This window comes from Mytilus edulis, chromosome 13 (genome assembly GCF_963676685.1).
Source record: "Mytilus edulis chromosome 13, xbMytEdul2.2, whole genome shotgun sequence".
Taxonomy (NCBI): Eukaryota; Metazoa; Mollusca; class Bivalvia; order Mytilida; family Mytilidae; genus Mytilus; species Mytilus edulis.
This window is the reverse complement of record NC_092356.1, coordinates 61881696-61903778: the sequence shown is the minus strand read 5'-3', so window position 1 is coordinate 61903778 and position 22083 is coordinate 61881696. Positions and strand designations below refer to the sequence as shown.

Here is a 22083-nt window from a genome sequence, read left to right as displayed (position 1 = left end):
ATGGCTTTTCCAATGATAAGTTGTTAAGTAGTCTAACATCAGCATGAATGTTTAACCAGAGGTACGTGTCAATTTTAATATAACAATATTTGTACATTTAATTGAAGATAATTACTATGCAGTATGGGCTTTGCTCATTGTTGAAGGTTGTACGGTGCATTATAGTTGTTAATATTTCTATGTTATTTTGGTCTCTTGTGTAGAGTTGTCTCATTGGCAATCATACCACATCTTCTTTTTTTATTTTATAAATGTCCTTTTAATTGGTTATGCGAATACTGTTAGTAGTTCTATGTATTATAATACTTCTTTTTACGTAAAATGAAGGTCGGTGGTTTTCTCCGGGCACTCCGGACGGCCTCCTCCACTAAAACAAACTGCCAACCACAAAACAGCACAATGTTGTTGAAAGTGGCGTTAAATCCCAATCAATCAATATGTACGTGTAAGTATGAATTTTTAAGCGGGTTTTTTTTACGCATGATAACTTACTTCCGGGATCAGTAAACATTAAACCAAAACCCAGCAACATATATTAACAACAACACATCACAACTGTACTTAATTGAAATCATATAATTCCATCCAACTTCAAACTACAAAGGTCTTAAATGGTATTCATAGAAAAATTGCTTTGACCTGCACATTGTTGAAAGCCGTACGGTGACCTATAGTTGTTAATTTCTGTGTCACTTTGGGATCTTGTGGCCTGTTGGCTCATTGGCAATCATACCACATCTTATTTTTTTATTTTTATACAGACCGTAAATTTAAATCGAAAAAGAAGGGAGAAGTAAAAAAAAACAAGTCTCTCCTAATATACAAATAAACAAAGACATGTTCCTGTTTATGAACTATACCGTTTGACAGCTAAACCATTAAACTATAAATCAAGTCTCCACTACTTTTATTAAATACACAAATAAACAAGGCATGAATGAAGACCATCATATTTTTAAAGAAATTATTCATTCTAACGCAATTGTATCTGAAGATCAACATTTATATATAACTAATGAAAAAGAAAATCTACCAGCGAAACACAAGAAATAAATGAATAATTCTTGGGTTTTTTATTGGAGTCTCACGGACATGTACTCGATCTTTTTATTTATTATAATAAAATTCATTTTGTTTTGTTCCTTCCTATAACACTGTTCCTAGTGTTTTTGGTCAGCAAAAAATGTTTCTGTTAACCTTGGTATAGCTTTTAATTTTAGTTTCTTGTGTACAATTTGGAAATTAGTATGGCGTTCATCATCACTGCATGGACTAGTATATATTTGTTTAGGGGCCAGCTGAAGGACGCCTCCGGGTGCGGGAATTTCTCGCTACATTGAAGACCTGTTGGTGACCCTCTGTTGTTGTTTTTTTATTTGGTCAGGTTGTTGTCTCTTTGACACATTCCCCATTTCCATTCTCAATTTTATAGCTTTAACTTTTTTCCTCACACAGCCTTTTTGTTAAAGTTTTTATAACTAAACTGACGGACTTTAATTTCAGCTATTTTATTAGAAAAAACTAGATACGTATGAACTTTTAATACATTTTTTTTCCTGAGTAGGTAATTTACTTAATTGCTGGCCGACATGTTAAAAGTACTTTGAAAAAGTCATTAAATATTGATGGTATAAAATATTGATATTGTTAGCGATATAAAATGTATGTAGATTGCGTAGGTGTTCCAAGGTGTCACCACATTCATTGTAAAGCACAAGCTGTCGTGTTTGTTTACACAAATTTTTTGAATAAGTTATAGATTGCATCCGATACGTGTATTAATCAAAAGATTATTCTGTTTTTGAAAAAAATACAGCCTATGTAATTTCTTTCTAGTTTTCTCTGAACCCTATGGTCGATACAAACTATATACTCGCTTGTGTCTACTTTTAAAAGTCTTTGAATCTTTGGCTAAATTCCTATAGATCTTTGAATACTTTAAGCTCTGAGAACTTTTTGTCACTGGATCAAGTTGTTGATGCTTTTGAATGTTCAACACAAAGTTTTGATACAATATGACTGTTTCTGAATGTGTTTTGCTCTTTTGTCGGGTTGTTATCTCTTTAAAAAATATTCCCCATTTCCATTCTCAATTTTATTTTAAAGACATTCAAAACGAAAACATAATTTTATTGACGTATATATAGTTTGTGCGTTGACGTCAAAAATATGATTGTTGAAATATTTGAAACTTTATGTTATTAATAGCTAATTTCTTTAACAAACGCATTTGGTATTATTTTCTTCAACAACATTTTTGTAAACGGTAATATTTTAAATTTTGGATATCGAGAAAAAAGATTATTTTTGTTTTCAATTTAGACTCGTTTATTTTTCTTTCGAATTTCACATTTATTAGAATGTAGTCATACCACGCACGATAAATTCCCACTAGATAGCAAGTGACCATTTAAAGTACAAAGGAACGTTTTAACCTCGGATTTAACCTTAAACTATGGAACGCCGTAACTGCCTTATGTTAAAAACTTTCATTATATGATGGTACTTTGACATTATACGATGGTACTTTGACATTATACGATGGTACTTTGACATTATATGATGGTACTTTGACATTATACGATGGTACTATGACATTATATGATGGTACTTTGACATTATATGATGGTACTTTGACATTATACGATGGTACTTTGACATTATATGATGGTACTTTGACATTATATGATGGTACTTTGACATTATACGATGGTACTTTGACATTATATGATGGTACTTTGACATTATACGATGGTACTTTGACATTATATGATGGTACTTTGACATTATACGATGGTACTTTGACATTATATGATGGTACTTTAACATTATACTTTGCTTTGTCAATTTCGAGTAGCTCGGGTGTCTTCTGCAATTTTTATCTTACATTTTTATATCATTTGGTAATGTTTATTATTAAAAGCAACATAAATCATAATATATTGAAAAACATTTTAATTATTTTACAAAAGTCACAAAGAATGGATGATATTTAAGTTTACCTCATCCAAATTTTATGAAACTCATACACAATGCTAAGAACCACAACTCGCAGGCAGAATTCGAATTTGGACAGTGAGTCAATTACTGTTCTAAGAGTTATGGCCCTTAATGATGTAAAAAAAATGGCAGTTCGAAATCAAATTCTGTTCTACCTACTACATTTCGAAATCAAATTTAATGTTGAACTTGGCCGACGACTATATGACGTTCACAGAAATGGGGGAGAAAAGCATGGTTTCACTTTGAGATGATCATAGAAATTGGATGGATTTGATTCCAGGCGGGGTCATCCGAGTCCCATGGACATGTTCTTCAGTTTTTTATTTTTATATTTTCAGACCATGATTTAGTATTACTGTTTCTGTGGCATTTTAAGCTAAATGAACATGTCTTTCCAATCTAGTTAAAACTAGGTCTTCTAATTGCTCCTATCTGTGGTTGCATGAAGATCTAGTAATATGTGTTAATGATCTTTTTGGACGTCTCTGGTTTTATCCTTTTCCCAAATCATGGAAACTGCAATTTCGTTGGTCAATGACAAAGGTCACTAGAACAGAAAGTAGAATGGGGTTTCCCTTGATCTTCATGCAGCAACAGATGAGAGCAATTAGAAGCAGATTAAACAGATTGATATCTTTCCAAAGTTATTGGACTATATTCTTTAGTAATGTACATTTTCCCTTTAAGTGGAAATACATAGAATAATATTGGGGTTTGGAGTAGCATTTACTCATTGCAAAACTGTTTAATTTTATATGTTTCTACTTATTCACCCTGGTAACATATTCGTGACAATTTTTATTCCCTAGTCAAACCTTTGTTATCAATTGAATGATTTAGTAAGAATTTGTTATCAATTGAATGATTTAGTAAGAATTTGTTATCAATTGAATGATTTAGTAAGAATTTGTTATCAATTGAATGTTCTAACTTCTAGTCAGAAATATTTGTTATCAATTGAATGTTCTAACTTCTAGTCAGAAATATTTGTTATCAATTAAAATTGAGAAAGGAAATGGGGAATGTGTCAAAGCGACAACAACCCGACCATAGAGCAGACAACAGCCGAAGGCCACCAATGGGTATTCAATGTAGCGAGAAACCGTAGGCGTCCTCAGCTGGCCCCTTAAAATATGTATACTAGTACAGTGATAATTGACGTCATACTAAACTCCGATTTGTACACAAGAAACTAAAATTAAAAGTCATACAAGACTAACAAAGGCCAGAGGCTCCTGACTTGCGACAGGCGCAAAATTGCGGCGGGGTAAACCATGTTTATTATATATCAACCCTCCCCCTATACCTCTAGCCAATGTAGAAAAGTAAACGCATACAACAATACGCACATTAAAATTCAGTTCAAGAGAAGTCCGAGTCCGATGTCAGAAGATGTAACAAAAGAAAATAAATAAAATGACAATAATACATAAATAACAACAGACTATTAGCAGTTAACTGACATACCAGCTCCAGACCTCAATTAAACTGATTGAAATATAATGTCTTCATCATATGAATATCAGGCACAATCCCTCCCGTTAGGGGTTTAGTATCATAATATCATAAAATATATGAGAACATAACCCGTGTCATGCCAACAACTATTTTTTAAATAAATGTGTTTAGTTCCGATGCAAAGACCCTATAAGTGAATCAATATTAATGCCAAACTATGCAATCTTTAATGACCTGACAACAGTATCGTAACTATATCCCTTCTTAAGAAATCTGTTTAAAGGTTTTGTAAGCTTTTGAGGTGAATACTGACATTTTTGTGCTTTGTAAAGAATATTACCATAAAAGATTGGATGTGAAATACATGAACGTATAAGATATAAAAAAGAAGATGTGGTATGATTGCCAATGAGACAACTGTCCACAACAGACCAAAATGACACAGACATTAACAACTATAGGTCACCGTACGGCCTTCAACAATGAGCAAAGCCCATACTGCATAGTCAGCTATAAAAGGCCCCGATAAGACATTGTAAAACAATTCAAACGAGAAAACTAACGGCCTTATTTATATAAAAAAAAGAAGACGAAAAACATATATGTAACACATAAACAAACGACAACCACTGAATTACAGGCTCCTGACTAGGGATAGGCACATACACAAATAATCTGGCGGTGTTAAACCTGTTAACGGGATTCTAACCCTCCCCCTAACCTGGGACAGTGGTATAACAGTACAACATAAGAACGAAGTCAACTATAAAAATCAGTTGAAAAAGGCTAAACTCATCAGATGGACAAAAATACAAGTGGACGTGGCCGGGTACTTATAAATCCCGACATGTCTGCATGTTGAGTTATATTTACGAATTATTTCCTTATACCGATGATAAAATTTAGTAAATGTTTTGACTAGTTTGTGATATCGAAAACCCTGGTGTAATAATTTTTCAGTAGGACATAAATTTCTCTCGCTAAAATCTAGTACATTGCATGTTCTAGTCAGACATATTTTTAATACACACACATGTTGTAGTCAGATACAATTTTAATACACACAAATGTTATTGTGCTTACTTTTAAGAAATAACAGCCTATCAATGTAATGCTTTTATAGCTCACCTGGCCATGTGAGCTATTACCATCACTTGGAGTCTGCCGTCCGTTTTGTAACCAATGGATCAAATGGTTTGAAACTTTGCAGGAATGTTTTATTGAATGTGTACTACAACAATAGCACCTTTGTTTTGATTAAAAAAACATGGCTGCTGTTACTGCACATGGAACATCGGGGCAAATTGTTGTTTTTGGCCAATATATCGAAAAATCTGACATAGAGTAGAAATGATCAGGACAATAAGAGTAAACCACCCTACAATTTTGAAGTTAATCTGATGACCCACCTGAGAATTATTGCCCTTTTTTCTTTGTTAAGAAAATCGAGATCTACATACCCTGCTATTTTGAAGTAAACCTAATATCTATCTTGGAGTCATGCCCTTTTCATCAATTTGTTAAGTATTTGTGTCGCCTGGATAGCTATTTCATTTCTTTACAGAGCTTCTTCAAATTAAAATGAGTTTACTCCTACCTAAACTTTGGATGAGTTGTTATCACCAAAATTTGAGATGGGAAATTATTATCCCCTCACAACAAATATGTGAATAGGATATAGTCTTTTGTTTTTCGGTATCAATGTTGGAGACAGTATAGGGGTCATATCTTAAAAGGAAGCTATTAAACCAAGATTTCCAAGTGGTTAAGTTGAAATCATTCCTCCGTAAATTTTACGGACGCCATCACGAGTTGGTTGACCGTTATGGAATAACCGTTTCATAAATGATATCCGATATGTTCCTTACGTCGTAATTACAATCCCCTTCCCTTTCTTGAATGTGACCTACTGAATTAGACTATTTACCGGATTTGTTTTAACATGAGCAACATGACGGGTGCCACGTGTGGAGCAGGATCTGCTAACCCTTCCGGGGCACCTGATATCACCCCTAGTTTTTGGTTAGGTTCGTGTTGCTTTTCTTTAGTTTTCTATGTTGTGTCATGTGTTCTATAATTGTTCGTCTTTTTGTCTTCTTTCAGTTTTAGCCAGGCGTTGTCAGTTTAGTTTCGATTTATGAGTTTGACTGCCCCACTGGTATCTTTCGTCCCTCTTTTACACAAGATAAACATCAAAATTGATATACAAGTTTTCCATGAAAAGAAGAAGAACTCATTGAATTTCAAGACCAGAGTTCAATGGTCATAAATAGACTTAACATTTTATAGAAAGAGCCTACATGCTTTATAGGGTCAACAAATGCATCTATTTAACACTATTCAGAATTAGTTTGCTGAACCCAGTTGAATGTCATCAGGTCAGTGATGTTACCTCATAGCATTATGAACACAAATTGAGGGTTTGTGAAAATATAAAAAAGAAGATGTGGTATGATTGCCAATGAGACAACTGTCCACAAGAGACCAGAATGACACAGAAATTAACAATCATAGGTCATCGTACGGCCTTCAACAATGAGGAAAGCCCATATCGCACAGTCAGCCAGAAAAGGCCCCGAAATGACAACGTAAAACGATTCAAACGAGAAAACTAACGGCCTTATTTATATAAAAAAATGAACGAAAAACAAATATGTAACACATAAACAAACGACAACCACTGAATTACAGGCTCCTGACTTGGTACAGGCACATATAGAGTCCCCTCATGGAGGTGCCCATATTTGTTGGGGAGCACATTATTTGTACATAGACTACAAATGTATATAACTTACATTAAATAAAGCTAATACTAACAATGACCACTGCCCTTTCCTCGATCTTGATATCTATATCACTAACGGAAAGCTGAATACTAAAATTTATGATAAAAGAGATGATTTTTCATTTCCTATCGTTAATTATCCATTTTTAGATGGTGACGTTCCCTTGTCACCATCTTACGGTGTTTAGATATCTCAACGTGTACGATTCGCTCGTGTATGTAACAATGTTTTAGATTTTAACGAGAGAAATTTATGTATTACTGAAAATTATTACACCAGGGTTTTCGATATCACAAACTAGTCAAAACATTTACTAAATTTTATCATCGGTATACGGACATCATTCGTAAAAATAGCTGAACATGCAGAATTCTTATACGTTCAGGTATTTCACATCCATTTGTTTATGGAAATATTCTTTATAAAGCACAAAGGTGTCAGTATTCACCTCAAAAACTAACAAAACCGTTGAATAGACTTATTAAGAAGGGATATAGTTACGATACTGTTGTCAGGTCATTAAAGATTGCATATTTTGGCGTTAATATTGATTCACTTATAAATAGGGTCTTTGCATCGGAACTAAACACATTTATTCAAAAACCAGTTGTTGGCATGACACGGGTTATGTTCTTCTCATATATGTTATGATGGTATGATACTAAACCCCTAACGGGAAGGATTGTGCCTGATGTTCATATGATGAAATCATAATCTTTCAGTCAGTTTAATTGAAGTCTGCAGCTGGCATGTCAGTTAACTGCTAGTAGTCTGTTGTTATTTATGTATTATTGTCATTTTGTTTATTTTCTTTGGTTACATCTTCTGACATCAGACTCGGACTTCTCTTGAACTGAATTTTAATGTGCGTATTGTTATGCGTTTACTTTTCTACATTGGCTAGAGGTATAGGGGGAGGGTTGAGATCTCACAAACATGTTTAACCCCGCCGCATTTTTGCGCCTGTCCCAAGTCAGGAGCCTCTGGCCTTTGTTAGTCTTGTATTATTTTAATTTTAGTTTCTTGTGTACAATTTGGAAATTAGTATGGCGTTCATTATCACTGAACTAGTATATATATGTTTAGGGGCCAGCTGAAGGACGCCTCCGGGTGCGGGAATTTTTCGCTACATTAAAGACCTGTTGGTTACCTTCTGCTGTTGTTTTTTTCTATGGTCGGGTTGTTGTCTCTTTGGCACATTCCCCATTTCCATTCTCAATTTTATATTTGATTGTTTGTATTAATTAGCTTTAGTTGAAGTTGTTAAAAAGTTACTTGAATAAAGAGATTACTTGAATGTTTGAGTATGCTTTTAGATCACAAGCAAAGGTGGGGTAAGTTTATATCAGCACTTATCCTAACCTCAAACAATTGCCCCAATGAACTTGACTTCCATTATGTCTTTTATTTGATGAAGAGAGACATGTTGTTTTAGTCTCTCTCTTTCTTTTCAGTGACGCTTGTCCAGGACACACCTTGTTTGTCTTTTGCCCTAGACTTTAGATGTATGGCACATGAGTGTATTACCAGAATGTGTGTCGTGACCGTCAGGTCAAATAACCGTGTTAGTGTTAACTTGACGTCTCAAGCTTGTTTATATCTTTTTACCTAGGCTTCAGATATTTGACTTTTACACATATGGTGTAAAATAATTTTTGTAACTTTGACACATTTCTTCCATCATAGATAGTGGCAGGGGATGATTTCGTTGAATGGAAACGCAAACAAACAACTTTTGAGTTGATTGATATGAACCATGAAATAATGTATGAGACTTTGTGTACAATGGTGTAGTTCACTTTGTAATATGGGTGCTGTCATCGTAGAAGACTGAACACAGTGTTGTACATGTATTTGTATGTTTTCATGTTCATAAATGAGCACGAGTGTGTACATAGAGTGAATCCGTACTCTGATTTTGTCAGTCATAATCGAGGTCAAAACAATCTATGTTAGCGATCTTGTGGAAAATATCTTTAACAATAAAATCAAATGCTAAAGAAATGTTCATAATGTTCATAGCAAGGTTTTGACAAAGTGCATCCTAGCCAACACACGCAATTGATGCTATGGGACGTACGCGCAAGCGCAGACGGTATATGACAGATTTTAAATGCATGTTTTAACGTTGTTTTCTGTCAGTTTCATTAGAATGGAGATAACAATATTGTATTTTAAGCTCCGACGGCATCAATTTGGGATTTGATGGTCGCAAATACCCGTTTACTGTCTCCGTTAACGCGTCGCCAGTAAACTTAATTTGCGACCATCAAATCCCCAATTGATGCTGTCGGAGCTTAAAATACAATACAGTTATCTCCTAAACATAAGATGCTGAAATTTTAAAGATCAACTTGTGTTAATTTATCAAAAAATTTAATTTCTTGTAATAATTCCAAAACACTTAAAAATAGTCATTTATTCCAAAGTTTTCATGCATATTTTCACCACACAGAGGAAACTCTTGAATAGTTTCTCCCAATACAACATCAAGGTCATCATCTTTAAGTTCTGAAAATGTACGTATACTCAGATCAAACTGTGCCATTCTTCGATATATTGTACGTTCAGATACAAGTAAAAGCTTTGCAACATCCGAGATCAAAAATCAATCATCAAGTAAATTTTCAAGTGTAGATTTGTCTATGTCAAATTTAGTAGGTCCCGAACTTCCTTAAAGTTTCTGTGGTTTGATAGCCTAAAATGTAATACACTCAATTCGAAGCTTAATCATGTCTGCTGTATTTGAAACTCATAGAGCTTCTAATTCATGTCTCGAAAGCATACCCACAATGTTTGGTGGTATCTTTTCTCTTTCAAAATGTACAAACACATGCTTCAAATCAACCTTCTTCAGTACACTCAATATGAGTGATTCCTCCATTTTGTTTTTTTTCTAATTTCGCATGATTCCTTTTTTTCTTTACAAAATGACAAAGTACCATCATATAATGTCAAAGTACCATCATATAATGGCAAAGTACCATCGTATAATGTCAAAGTACCATCATATAATGTCAAAGTACCATCGTATAATGTCAAAGTACCATCGTATAATGTCAAAGTACCATCATATAATGTCAAAGTATCATCGTATAATGTCAAAGTACCATCGTATAATGTCAAAGTACCATCGTATAATGTTAAAGTACCATCATATAATGTCAAAGTACCATCGTATAATGTAAGTTTTTAACATAAGGCAGTTACGGCGTTCCATATTAAACGGCCAAATGATATCTAAATTTGGTCTAGTCATCTATATGACTAATATAAACCATTAAATATATAGTTTCTTTTACATATATGTACATTGCTAGAGAACATAACCACACGGTAGAAAGAACATCACCGTGTCGACCGAAGATGTTGTCGTACATGACAAAACAGACAGTTGACATTTATTTCATCTTAAAATAGACACAAAAAGCTATAATTAGTATGCCGTTTCCACAAATATGAAAAACAATTTAAATATATGTACTTTTGATTTAACGTGTCTTTCCATGAAAGGCAGTATGGTTTCAAAAATATTATTCACATTTAGATATTTAACATTGATAAGTTTTTGTTATGTTTATATTTATTTTTACAAAATCTTCACCATCTGAGTCTATTCGTCTAGTCACCGGAATCGACAGCTCTATCAAATATAAGGGAGAAGGGGCATCGACCATCGGGCATCTCAAAGATCATCGTGCAACTTTTATCAAAACAACCCTTTTTTTAATAGTTGCCCGACGATCTTTGAGAAGCCCCCTATACCTCATTGTTAATAGAATTTCCTATTCCTGACATCTTTTCCATATCTAGGTAACTTGTTTGGTTGGTAAAATTCTGGGATACAAACTGTCCACTGACAAATGACACTTTCTATCGGAGATTGTGATAGGACTAGTAGAAAGGCTATATTTTAACATGTTAAAAGAGGGTATATTTTGGAAAATTTCTATTATATAGTATCAGAAATATATAGACTTCGGTCTTAATGTGTTGTTGTTGTTTTTTCAATATAAGTTATCCATGATTAATATATATGTTTATGGAGAATTACATGTTTGCTTCTTAATAAATAAAAAAAACGGGCCCCAAAAAAAGCTTTTGCTTGAATATAGTGCTGTTCACTGTAGTGCAATGATTTCTATTTAATCTCGACATATTTTAAAGTTTACAATCTTAATATGTCTAGTTTCTAAAGTAACAAATAAACCGAATTGATTTATAATCCATCGCAACCATTGTAAAGTATATTATCATTTACATATAGTATACATCTTTAAACGTGTCTTTCCATGAAAGGCATTAAAAGGACGTGAAAATATGGAACATACTTTCGTGTTTCATGACGTAGGTCACGTAACCCGGACATGATCTAGAAATTATTTTCCAAGTTAGACTGATACAAGTGCATACAAATATCAATACACCTGCATTAATTTTAATTAGTCTTCATAGGACTACATAGGCGGATGTTTGAACCCTATAGTAAACCATTGGTATCAACAACGCTTGTTAATGGTAACGTAAAAGGTGGTTCCCAATAATGTGAGAATCGATTATTATCTCAAATGTCCGTACTTTTAAACTTAAAAAGGAGGGACGAAAGATACCAGAGGGACAGTCAAACTCATAAATCGAAATAAACTGACAAAACCATGGCTAAAAATGAAAAAGACAAACAGACAAACAATAGTACAGATGACACAACATAGAAAACTAAAGAATAAACAACACGAACCCCACCAAAAACTGGGTCTGATTAGGTTGATCACATTTTCTTACACAGATATATACACTCGGACGAGACTTTATTTTAGCTTTTATTAGCTCTCTTCAAATATATAGTTGGTTGTGTCTTATTTTTTTTTTTTTTAGATTGATAAAAGTGTCGAACTCGACTCGGTCAAAGGATTACAACGTGGCAACAACAGTATAGAGATATTGGGGATAACGACACTTTAATATCAGTGTCGAGATAATTGATTCTGAATTTTAAAAGAGGGGACATTTACAGTACTAACTTAAGAGTACAATCAATTATTCTTTGAAGCTGGTTCATCTGACATTCAGAATAATCATTTCCTTAACCCAAAGTGCAATCAGGTCACCTCAGAACGGATTTAGTGTAAGCTGCAAAATACGATCCTTAATATACACATTATGCCACATTAATTCAGTTTTCATCCATAGATTTCAGATATTCTACACGACTTGTTTCTTAAGTTCATAACGAACCAACATTATTATACACATGCAAAATGTACAATGTAATTGCTCCTAAGAACATTCGAATTCACTATCAGCCAAAACTAAAATCAACACGTTTGTTATACATGTATTTCGTGTATATCCGTCAATGATCGATATAATTAAAACTACAATCCCATTGTGGTCAGATTTCATACTGGACCTTATTCACGCTATTTTTGTTTGTAGAATGCAGTGACCGTTTTGTGTGTTTCCGGATCTAAGTCAAATAACCCGGATGTTGTTTCAGAAGAAGTAAATAATAAACATTTTACTCGAATGAACTACTCTGTACTTATAAAACATTTACGGTGACTGGTAGTAGTATGTTCTGTTCTGTTCTGTTCCGGTAGTACTGTACATTAATATGAGTTTGAATTTGTGCGGATGTGTTATTTACAAAATGTTATGGTTTATGAAATATAAAATCTTTAAAAACAAAATTTCTTCACCTATATGTGCCTGTATTCAGGTAAAGCAAAATGGTTTGACTAACATTTCTATGGTCAATTGACAAAAAAATATAAAAGCGACGATTTGGTTTTTTCTGATAATTTTGAGAGATAATGGATAGTGTCCAATGATAATAAGTTGTTGATAGGTAAATTGTAATACTTGGCTTATAAATAAAAACGTTCACACAGGACGTTAAGGAGGTTAAGGGAAATAACTCTTAAAATCATTAGTACGTTTGTGTCAACCATTTTCAAAAATATATTCTAAGCTTCTAGGTTACATAGATTATTTTCAATCTGTTTCAGGTGAATGCTTAAATTACATTGATGAACTTGACTTTTACAAACGCTTAACTGATTTAAAGAGTTATCTCCCTGAACCAAGGTCTACCCCCTTAAGCAACCAACAATCAATTGTAATCAAATGTTCATTATTCGAAGTGGAAATCGGTTTGCTATTAATTTTCTGAAATGAAAAAAGAAATGTGTATTCAGATTATTTTGTAAACCAGGAAAACAAATGTAAACAATGTTGAATTTTTTATGGTCCAATACAAAAAGATATTTCTTCTAACATCTCCGAAATGAACAATGTTAAACAATTCATACGAGAGAACTAACGGTCTAATCTAAACAACAACAAAAAAACTATAAAAAAAACATTTACTATTTTTTTTAGTATGAACTCGTGGTTTATTTACGGGTCTTGCAATTTTTCTGATTTTTCTCAATATTTTTATAAATATTTGAAATCAGTTGATTTTTGCATTTAGAACAACTTTCGTGTCTTTACTAAATCTCGGATATTTCTCTCCATTTGACTGTTTCAGTTGCCTACATTTCTCGTGATTATCCTTTTCGTTTTTCGTTTTTTTATTCATTATTAGATTATTTCGAAAGTTATTTCTTTATAATGTATATTCACACCTGTATTATCAGAACTGAATTCCAGGTCGATATACTTGAAGAATAATTCGACGATGAATCACTCATCTCTTATGACTTCATCCACAGAGAATAGTTCATTCATAGTTGGTTATTATCAATCACTCTGTGTATGTAAATATGCACGGCTTTATTTACTGTTTGGATGATTTTACAAAAAAGTAGGCTGTTAGTCATAACTAAAAAACAATACAGTTTTATGTGATATATAGGAGATTTTATGTACCAAAATACCTACCCCAAAACTAAGTATATAATTGATTTTAAGTTTGTTACAAATTCTGTCAACCACAACTTATAAAATACGCCTATAAAATAAGATAAAGATTTGATAGAAAAGACCATATCTTTTTTTTCCCAATTAACTAGTGAAAACTAAAAGATAATAGTTTGGAACGCTAGACGCGTGTTTCGTCTCTCTAAGATTCTGGCGCTCGGATGAAATGTAGTAAACCGGTCGAAAGCTCAGATGAAACGCAGTAGTGACAGGTCGATGCGAGTTTAAGAATCCACGGAATATTAATTTCAATATTAAATATGACGTTCCGATGCAAGGTTAACTTGATAACCCAGAATAAAAACTCTCCCGGGTGTCTCTCCTGGGGATTAGATCAGTTTTCTTTAAATTGACATGCGATAAACCACGTATTTTTAATTTTAGTTTGTTAAACAATGATCTTTTTTCATTCAATGTATTTTGTGTCTGAACACAGGATTGTCGTATTGTGAATGGAAACTTTTAGTAGCGATATCTTATTCATTTGTTGGGAATTAATGCACACTTCCTGTCAATGTTTTCATCTTTTGTCATGTGTTGAGTGATGATATATATAATTCTCTGCTTGATCTCTCATCTGTTATTTCCTTTGTTTAAACTTGACCTTGGAACTTCCAGGGGTAAAGATTAAAGCGAAGGAAAAATTTTCTTGAAGTCATTCAAGTTCGATGTCTGGCACACTGACCCATATTCTGATTGATAAAACACCTACTTCTCAGTCGGTAAATTTGTTGAATGAACCAATCAGAGAGTCATGAGAGTTGTACTAGGTCATTTTAACTGTTTGCTTAAGGGGCAATATTTTGGCGCACCTGTATTTATGGTGTCGTTTTTCAAACATGTCTAAATAAAGGTTACTTGTGAGGACGTCAGAGATTGTTTAATTTCACCTTCATAAAATCTTGAATTAATATACTATACACCTTGATATTAATGGTTCTCAGGTAACTTGACTTCTTTACATGTTTACTTTAAACAATAATGAATTGTAAAAAATATATATGACATATATGAACTGATATCTGATGTTAAACGGCCTTTTCATGAACATGCAATATATATTTGCCGCTGGACGTTGCACAATTAATAATTTTTCACTCAACGGTCAAAACCATGTTCTATAATTGGTGGACGCCGGAAATATCTCGGATAAGCTTAACAGAAGATATTTTTTTTTATCTTCCAGAATAATTTATTAGTAACAATATAATGGTTCGGTCATTATTAGCCACGAATAAACAATTCTTGTATAAGATATGATGTATGTACATTTACTTAAAGAAGTTTTAATGATAATGACACTATGACAAATTCAGTATCATCTTCATCACAAACACATGATGATTAATTGTGATAATGGCTGCCTATCCCGTGGACAAAATCATAGTTAACCTCGTCTGGTAACAGCTGTTTACGTAACCTTGGTGGGGATGTAGTTTTTGTTTGTTTGTGTACCTGTGTATGACCGTGGGGATGTCGTGTTTGTTTTTTGTGTGCCTGTGTATGTACGTTTTGGTGTCTTTTTTCGTTTTTTGTGAACCTGTGTATACACGTGTTGATGTCTTTTTCCCTGTTTTTGTGAACCAGTCTTTGCACGTGTTGATAGATTGATCACTATACTTGAGACAATTTTATGCTATAAACTCTTCATGGTGAACTTGGACATCCTTTCTACGTGATTTCGTGGTTCTTTGAGTGGACGTTGGCAATATCTCAAGACAAGTTTAAATTTACCCTGTATCTCAAACACATTTAGATCCAGTGGGCATAGACAAGAAATTCCCCAAAACAGCAAGAGATTCAGTAAGATTTTCATTGGTCTTAAGAACATGTTTTTTTTTCAATTCCCATACCATTGAGCCAACCAGGAAACATTCGTAATACTAGCTTATGTTCAGCTGATTGACTAGACATCGATTAAAGTATTATTTAAAGTTGCATTGCAAGCATCAATATTCGTGCAGCGTTTATAATGTTTAAAATGCACACTATACTGGGTACATTTGATTTGTCTGAGATGCTTTTTTTCTGGAATTTTACCTTCATCCGGACATTTCAATCTTGAAAGCCTTTGATGTTTGCCATCATCATGATAAGTCATCATCGTGAAACCGTTCGTTTGACTTTCAGACACTCAAACGCTTCACTGGTGGACAATGCAATCACTGGCCGCTCCCTCCTCCCCCGCCCAAAATTGTGGTGGGAAAAGCATGAAAAAATAAAACACATGCATGCATGATGCACATGTATCTTCCAAATTCCACCTATCCACATATTCATTAGCATAGCGACTAGAAGAAAGATAACTCAAAATTTTAAATACTCCCGCAAGATTTTATTGATTATAAAATTTGACAGGTTACGTACACTATCAAAACTTTGTACATTGCACTGTCATTATCAAAACTTTGGCAAGTTAAAGTTCCATTGTTGAATGGTTAAACTCTTGTGTTTCCTTTAAAATATATCTTTTTGTTTTAAATATAATAATAATTTAACTACATCTGCTTCTAAATAAATTGCCACTTTCGTTCACGCTAAGTCACAAAAAAGTCATTACCATTCACCAATTCATCAATAAAGATAAATATATCAATACATTACAAAAGAATTACTATAACTTGTAGATAAAATATTGGAATGGGAAGAAGGCGTTCACCTTTTTTCTGGAGGTTTTCCAAACATCTTGTGCAAGGTTGTAAAGATGCTACAGCTATAAAAATTGAAAAGAAAATAACCTTGGGAAAGGTGTCTTTTGTTTGACTTTCCCTGTATTGATAGATTGTCTACACTTTCAATGATTGCACCATACTGCACAGTTTTCTGCATGCTTGTGCATATATGTGATACCGTAGATTGATTAAATCATTCAGTAAATCATTGTGTAAAACTTACATCAAACTTTGATTAATATCATCAGAGGAGCCATCATTAACATTATGTTAACGGGTTTATTCATGAATGACTTTGTCACTATTGAAGTGAGACATGACATAAATCAAGGTTGTATTTTGTACCTATCTATTAAGGAGGGTTCCTGATGCCTAAGGTTGCCTCTTTTATACTTGATTGTGCAGGAGGATTCCTGGTTTTCAAGGTTGTCCTTTTGTACCTAGTTATAACACAGGAGGGTACAACATATCTTTTTACCATATTAATTTACCTTGAGATGTTTAATAGTTATTTTTGTGAATAAAATGTCCCATATTATTGTAAATCTTAAACATTATGTAACAATGTAGACTTTAAATTAACATAAGTAGTAAGAAGTTCAATAACCTAAACAGCCATCTTTGATTTGATGAGAAAGTCCATGGAGAGTGGTTTGCTACAAAGAACACTATTCTGGACAACTTAGAGATCAAATATGAAGTGGTGTATTTGATATATTTATCTTTATTGATGAATTGGTGAATGGTAATGACTTTTTAGTGGCATTTTTACTGTGTTGTTGCATTTCTGTCTTATTGGGATTAGAAATTTTTTTCAGGTCCTTTCTGATCATATAGCTCTTGCAACTATTTCAGTTCTTAAAGGCATCTGTAGCTTTCAAATATTATGCACTGAATGTTCCTGATTTATTTGTTTCGGACGCATGAATTTATAGCATGTTTTCATTTTTTCATTGAAGATATCTTGCAACTTCTTATATTTGTTCAATTTTAAAAACAATATCATGCAAACAGCTCAGGCTAGATAAGAGAGAAAGATAGACTAAGCAGACATTATGTGCTTTTGTGCTGCTATGTTTAATTATAATGCAACAATGTTTGTAACGTTCATTTTGATTGGATAACGTCACTTATTTACATGGCATCAATTGACAATTGATGCTATGGGACGTACGCGCAAGCGCAGACGGCATATGACAGATTTTAAATACATGTTTTAACGTTGTTTTCTGTCAGTTTCATTAGAATAGAGATACCAATATTGTATTTTAAGCTCCGACGGTATCAATTGGGGATTTGATGGTCGCAAATACCCGTTTACTGTCTCCGCTAACGCGTCGCCAGTAAACTTAATTTGCGACCATCAAATCCCCAATTGATGCCGTCAGAGCTTAAAATACAATACAGTTATCTTCTAAATGACATTGCATTTCCCTTTGATATTTGGCAAATAATGTTGCAAATTTGATTTTTTTAAACTACTTTTATTAACACTCTTAATTAATTATATATAATTTGCATACATGACAAATGTATTTGTTTAAATATAATATAGATATATATATTTATATTATAACATATAGATTTACAACTGATCATAACTTAATAAGGTTTGCATTAAAAAAAACATCAATGATTGACAATTTTCACATTGTGCTAATTAATATAAGTGGTTGTCTGTGAATTGTGTCTTCATCATTTTATTAAGGAATGTCCTTTTCACACATAATCAAAGTTTCTAAAGTTCTTGAATAAAAAATGTCTTTACTTTCGGATACTCTCAAGGATCTGTCTTTTGTGTACTTTGGTACCTTCTGGAGTCTAATTTCTATACACTGACTGTACCTAGTAGATAGCTAATTTCTAAACATTTGGAACCTAATAGGACTACAAAAAATAAAAGCTCTGACAAAAAATATTAAAGTAAAATTGGTTGCCTACTTGATTCTCATTTCCATTATTTGATAAAAAGAATTCATACTAATTTGAAACTAAATTATAGTACAAAAAATACAAATGAAAAATTTATAAGTAATACAAAATAGTATAGTACAAATGATACAAAATTATTTAGTAGAAATAATACAAAATGAAATAGTATAAATGGAAACAATCTGGGTTTGAAACAAATTGCTGCTTTGTGAAAAAGAAAGAAGAGATCATACCATTTTTTGCTTGCATCTTTTGCTCTTTTAGGACTTGCTCAATTGTTATCCAGGAAGAAAAATAACTCAATATTTTGCTCTCATTTTTCATGCTTATCAAATCATTTGTTAAAGAAGGGAGATGAGTCATTTGTCATCACTTTAATTCATAAGGGAGAATACTCCTTGTTCTTTGACTTTGTGATACCAACATTTATAATGGAGATAAATCGTGTTTTGACTTAGTAATACTTTACCATATAATTAACATATACAAGGGAGATAACTCATTGTTTTTGACTTTGTGATATTAACATGTATAATGGAGATAACTTGTGTTTTGACTAAGTGATACTTTACCATATGATTAACATTTATAAGGGAGATAACTCGTTGTGTTTTGACTAAGTGATACTTTACCATATTATTAACATTTATAAGGGAGATAACTCATTGAGTTTTGACTTAATGATACTTTGCCATATAATTCACATTTATAAGGGAGATAAGTCGTTAAGTTTTGACTTAGTGATACTTTACTGTATAATCAACATTTATAAAGGAGATTACTCGTGTTTTGACTCAGTGATACATTCGTAAGGGAGATAACTCATAGTGATACTTTACCATATAGTTAACATTGACATGTGACTGTTTAAAAAAAATAAACAATGTATCAAAAATATTTATTTGCAGGTTTTTGAGCTGACAGACTTCAACAAGAAGCATAAAAGTATCAGTTTCAAACCATTAAATTTTGCCTGTATTTTGAAGTTATCTAAAGCACAGCTGGTGGAGAAATCCTTTAAGGTAACAAATTATTGTTTTAAAATATTATTTTTTATTAATGAATTGAATTATAACTTATTTGAATTATCGGGCTTTATGAAAGTATTTTTTGACACTAGAGATCATCCTATCCTAGAACCTGATGCATTCTGAGTTGTATCTTGCCTCAGATCTAGAATTATGTACTCATACATTTTGTAGTATTGTTAATTGAGGATTATGAACAAAATACAAAAATATAAGAAATACTTTTGATTATATTAATGAGATAAAGATGTGTCTCTGCAATTAAATTGATCTTCATATGAGAACTACCAGATTATTACAACACATGAAAAACATATTTAGGAGAATTCTACAATTTCATTGCAAACTAAATGTTAACAAACCAAAGTTAAACACACAATCTAAGCTAAGTAAATCTTATAATAAAGCACTATGTGTCTGTTCCTTTTTACTCCCTGTTAGATAAAGCTAAGTAAACTTTCTAATAAATTGCAAATAGGTTCTGATACATGTGGATTTATGTAAGAGGTACATGCATATTTTAACATCCATTATTATTTATATCTCTTAGTCTGCGCTAAGTATAGCTAATATAAAAATAGAAGATGTGGTATGATTGCCAATGAGACAACTGTCCACAAGAGACCAAAATGACACAGACATTAACAACTATAGATCACCGTACAGCCTTCAACAATTAGCAAAGCCCATACTGCATAGTCAGCTATAAAAGGCCCCGATAAGACAATGTATTACAATTCAAACGAGAAAACTGACGGCCTTATTTATATTTAAAAAAATGAACGATCGAAAAACAAATATGTAACACATAAACAAATGATAACCACTGAATTACAGGCTCCTGACTTGGGACAGGCACATACATAATGTGGTGGGGTTAAACATGTTAGCGGGATCCCAACCCTCCCCCTAACCTGGGACAGTGGTATAACAGTACAACATTAGAACAAACTATAAAAATCAGTTGAAAAAGGCTTGTCTCATCAGATGGACAAAAATAAGTATAGATATACCGATAATTTTATCAAGGTGTTGTTTACAAAACAAAAGAAACGAGTCATATAAGAAATTATAATAAAACACAGCACATTATGTACAAATTTAAATAACATCAATACTATATACAACTCATGAAATGCTTATAAGCTAACCAAATGCAGTGAATATTATAAACAGTCTTAATACAGCAATATCTACATATAAAAACAGACTTTAGAAAATCATAAATTATCAGTCAGAACAAGTCTCAATATTTATCACTGTTTATGTATACATTCTTATTAATTTGCAGAATATTTCTGTCAGGGATACATGTTAGTTTTTATTTCAGTTTTAACCTAAGATTTGCTTTGTGTATTGTCTGTAGAAAGGGAGGTAACTCTAGCATTATTTTTCAGGATGGCATCATTGACCAGTTATATGAACTATTTATGGACCATTTTAACATCCATGCTCATAAGATTGGTTTTCCTGAACTGGTTTTACCATCAATACTTCAGGTAGTTTAATAAGGGCTATTTTTCTATATTTCAAATTTGTTGAATGATGCTTCAAACTTTATAATTCAACAAGTTTCCATTTATGGTCAAATATTCATTGTTGATAATTAATATCCTGAATTATCTCTTTAATTTGCTTGTGACTTTTGTCGAAAAAGGAAGACATAGCAATCCTACATTCCATCGGCAGCGGCAGCAGAGTCCACAAATATTCACTCTGTGGTTAAAGTTTTTGAAATGTAAACAACTTTCTTAAACTGACCTGGATTTCTACCAAACTTGAGCAGAACCTTGTCTATAATCATAAGACAGTATTCAGAAGTAAATTTTAATAATTTTTTCCTGTATTTTACTTATAAATGGACTTAGTTTTTCTGCAAGTAAACTTAAAACTCTCTCTGTGGTGAAAGCTTTTAATATTTTAATGACTTTCTGAAACTATTCTGGATTTGTACCAAACTTTGACAGAAGCTTGTTTATGATCATAAGATAGTATCTAGAAGTAAATTTTGTAAAAATATAATCCATTTTTTCCGTATTTTATTTATAAATGGACTTAGTTTTTCTGCAAGGAAACATTACAGTCACTCTGTGGTTAAAGTTTTTAAAATTTTAATAACTTTCTTAAACTAGCCTGGATTTGTACCAAACTTGAACAGAAGCTTGTTTGTGATCAAAAACTAGTATCTAGAAGGAAATTTCGTTGAAATTTTGTACTTGTTTATCAGTATTTTACTTATAAATGGGCTTAATTTTTCATCCAGGTAATATTACATACAGT

General features: G+C 32.5%; 1 protein-coding gene across 1 annotated transcript in view; it reads left to right on the top strand.

The window, feature by feature from the left end:
* Nucleotides 1-22083, top strand: part of LOC139502149 (nucleolar complex protein 2 homolog) — a 171548-nt gene that overhangs the window by 137322 nt on the left and 12143 nt on the right. The window contains exons 13-14 of the mRNA XM_071291526.1: nt 19684-19797; nt 21201-21302. Of these exons, the coding sequence (XP_071147627.1) occupies nt 19684-19797; nt 21201-21302 (216 nt within the window). The remainder of the gene's footprint in view (nt 1-19683; nt 19798-21200; nt 21303-22083) is intronic.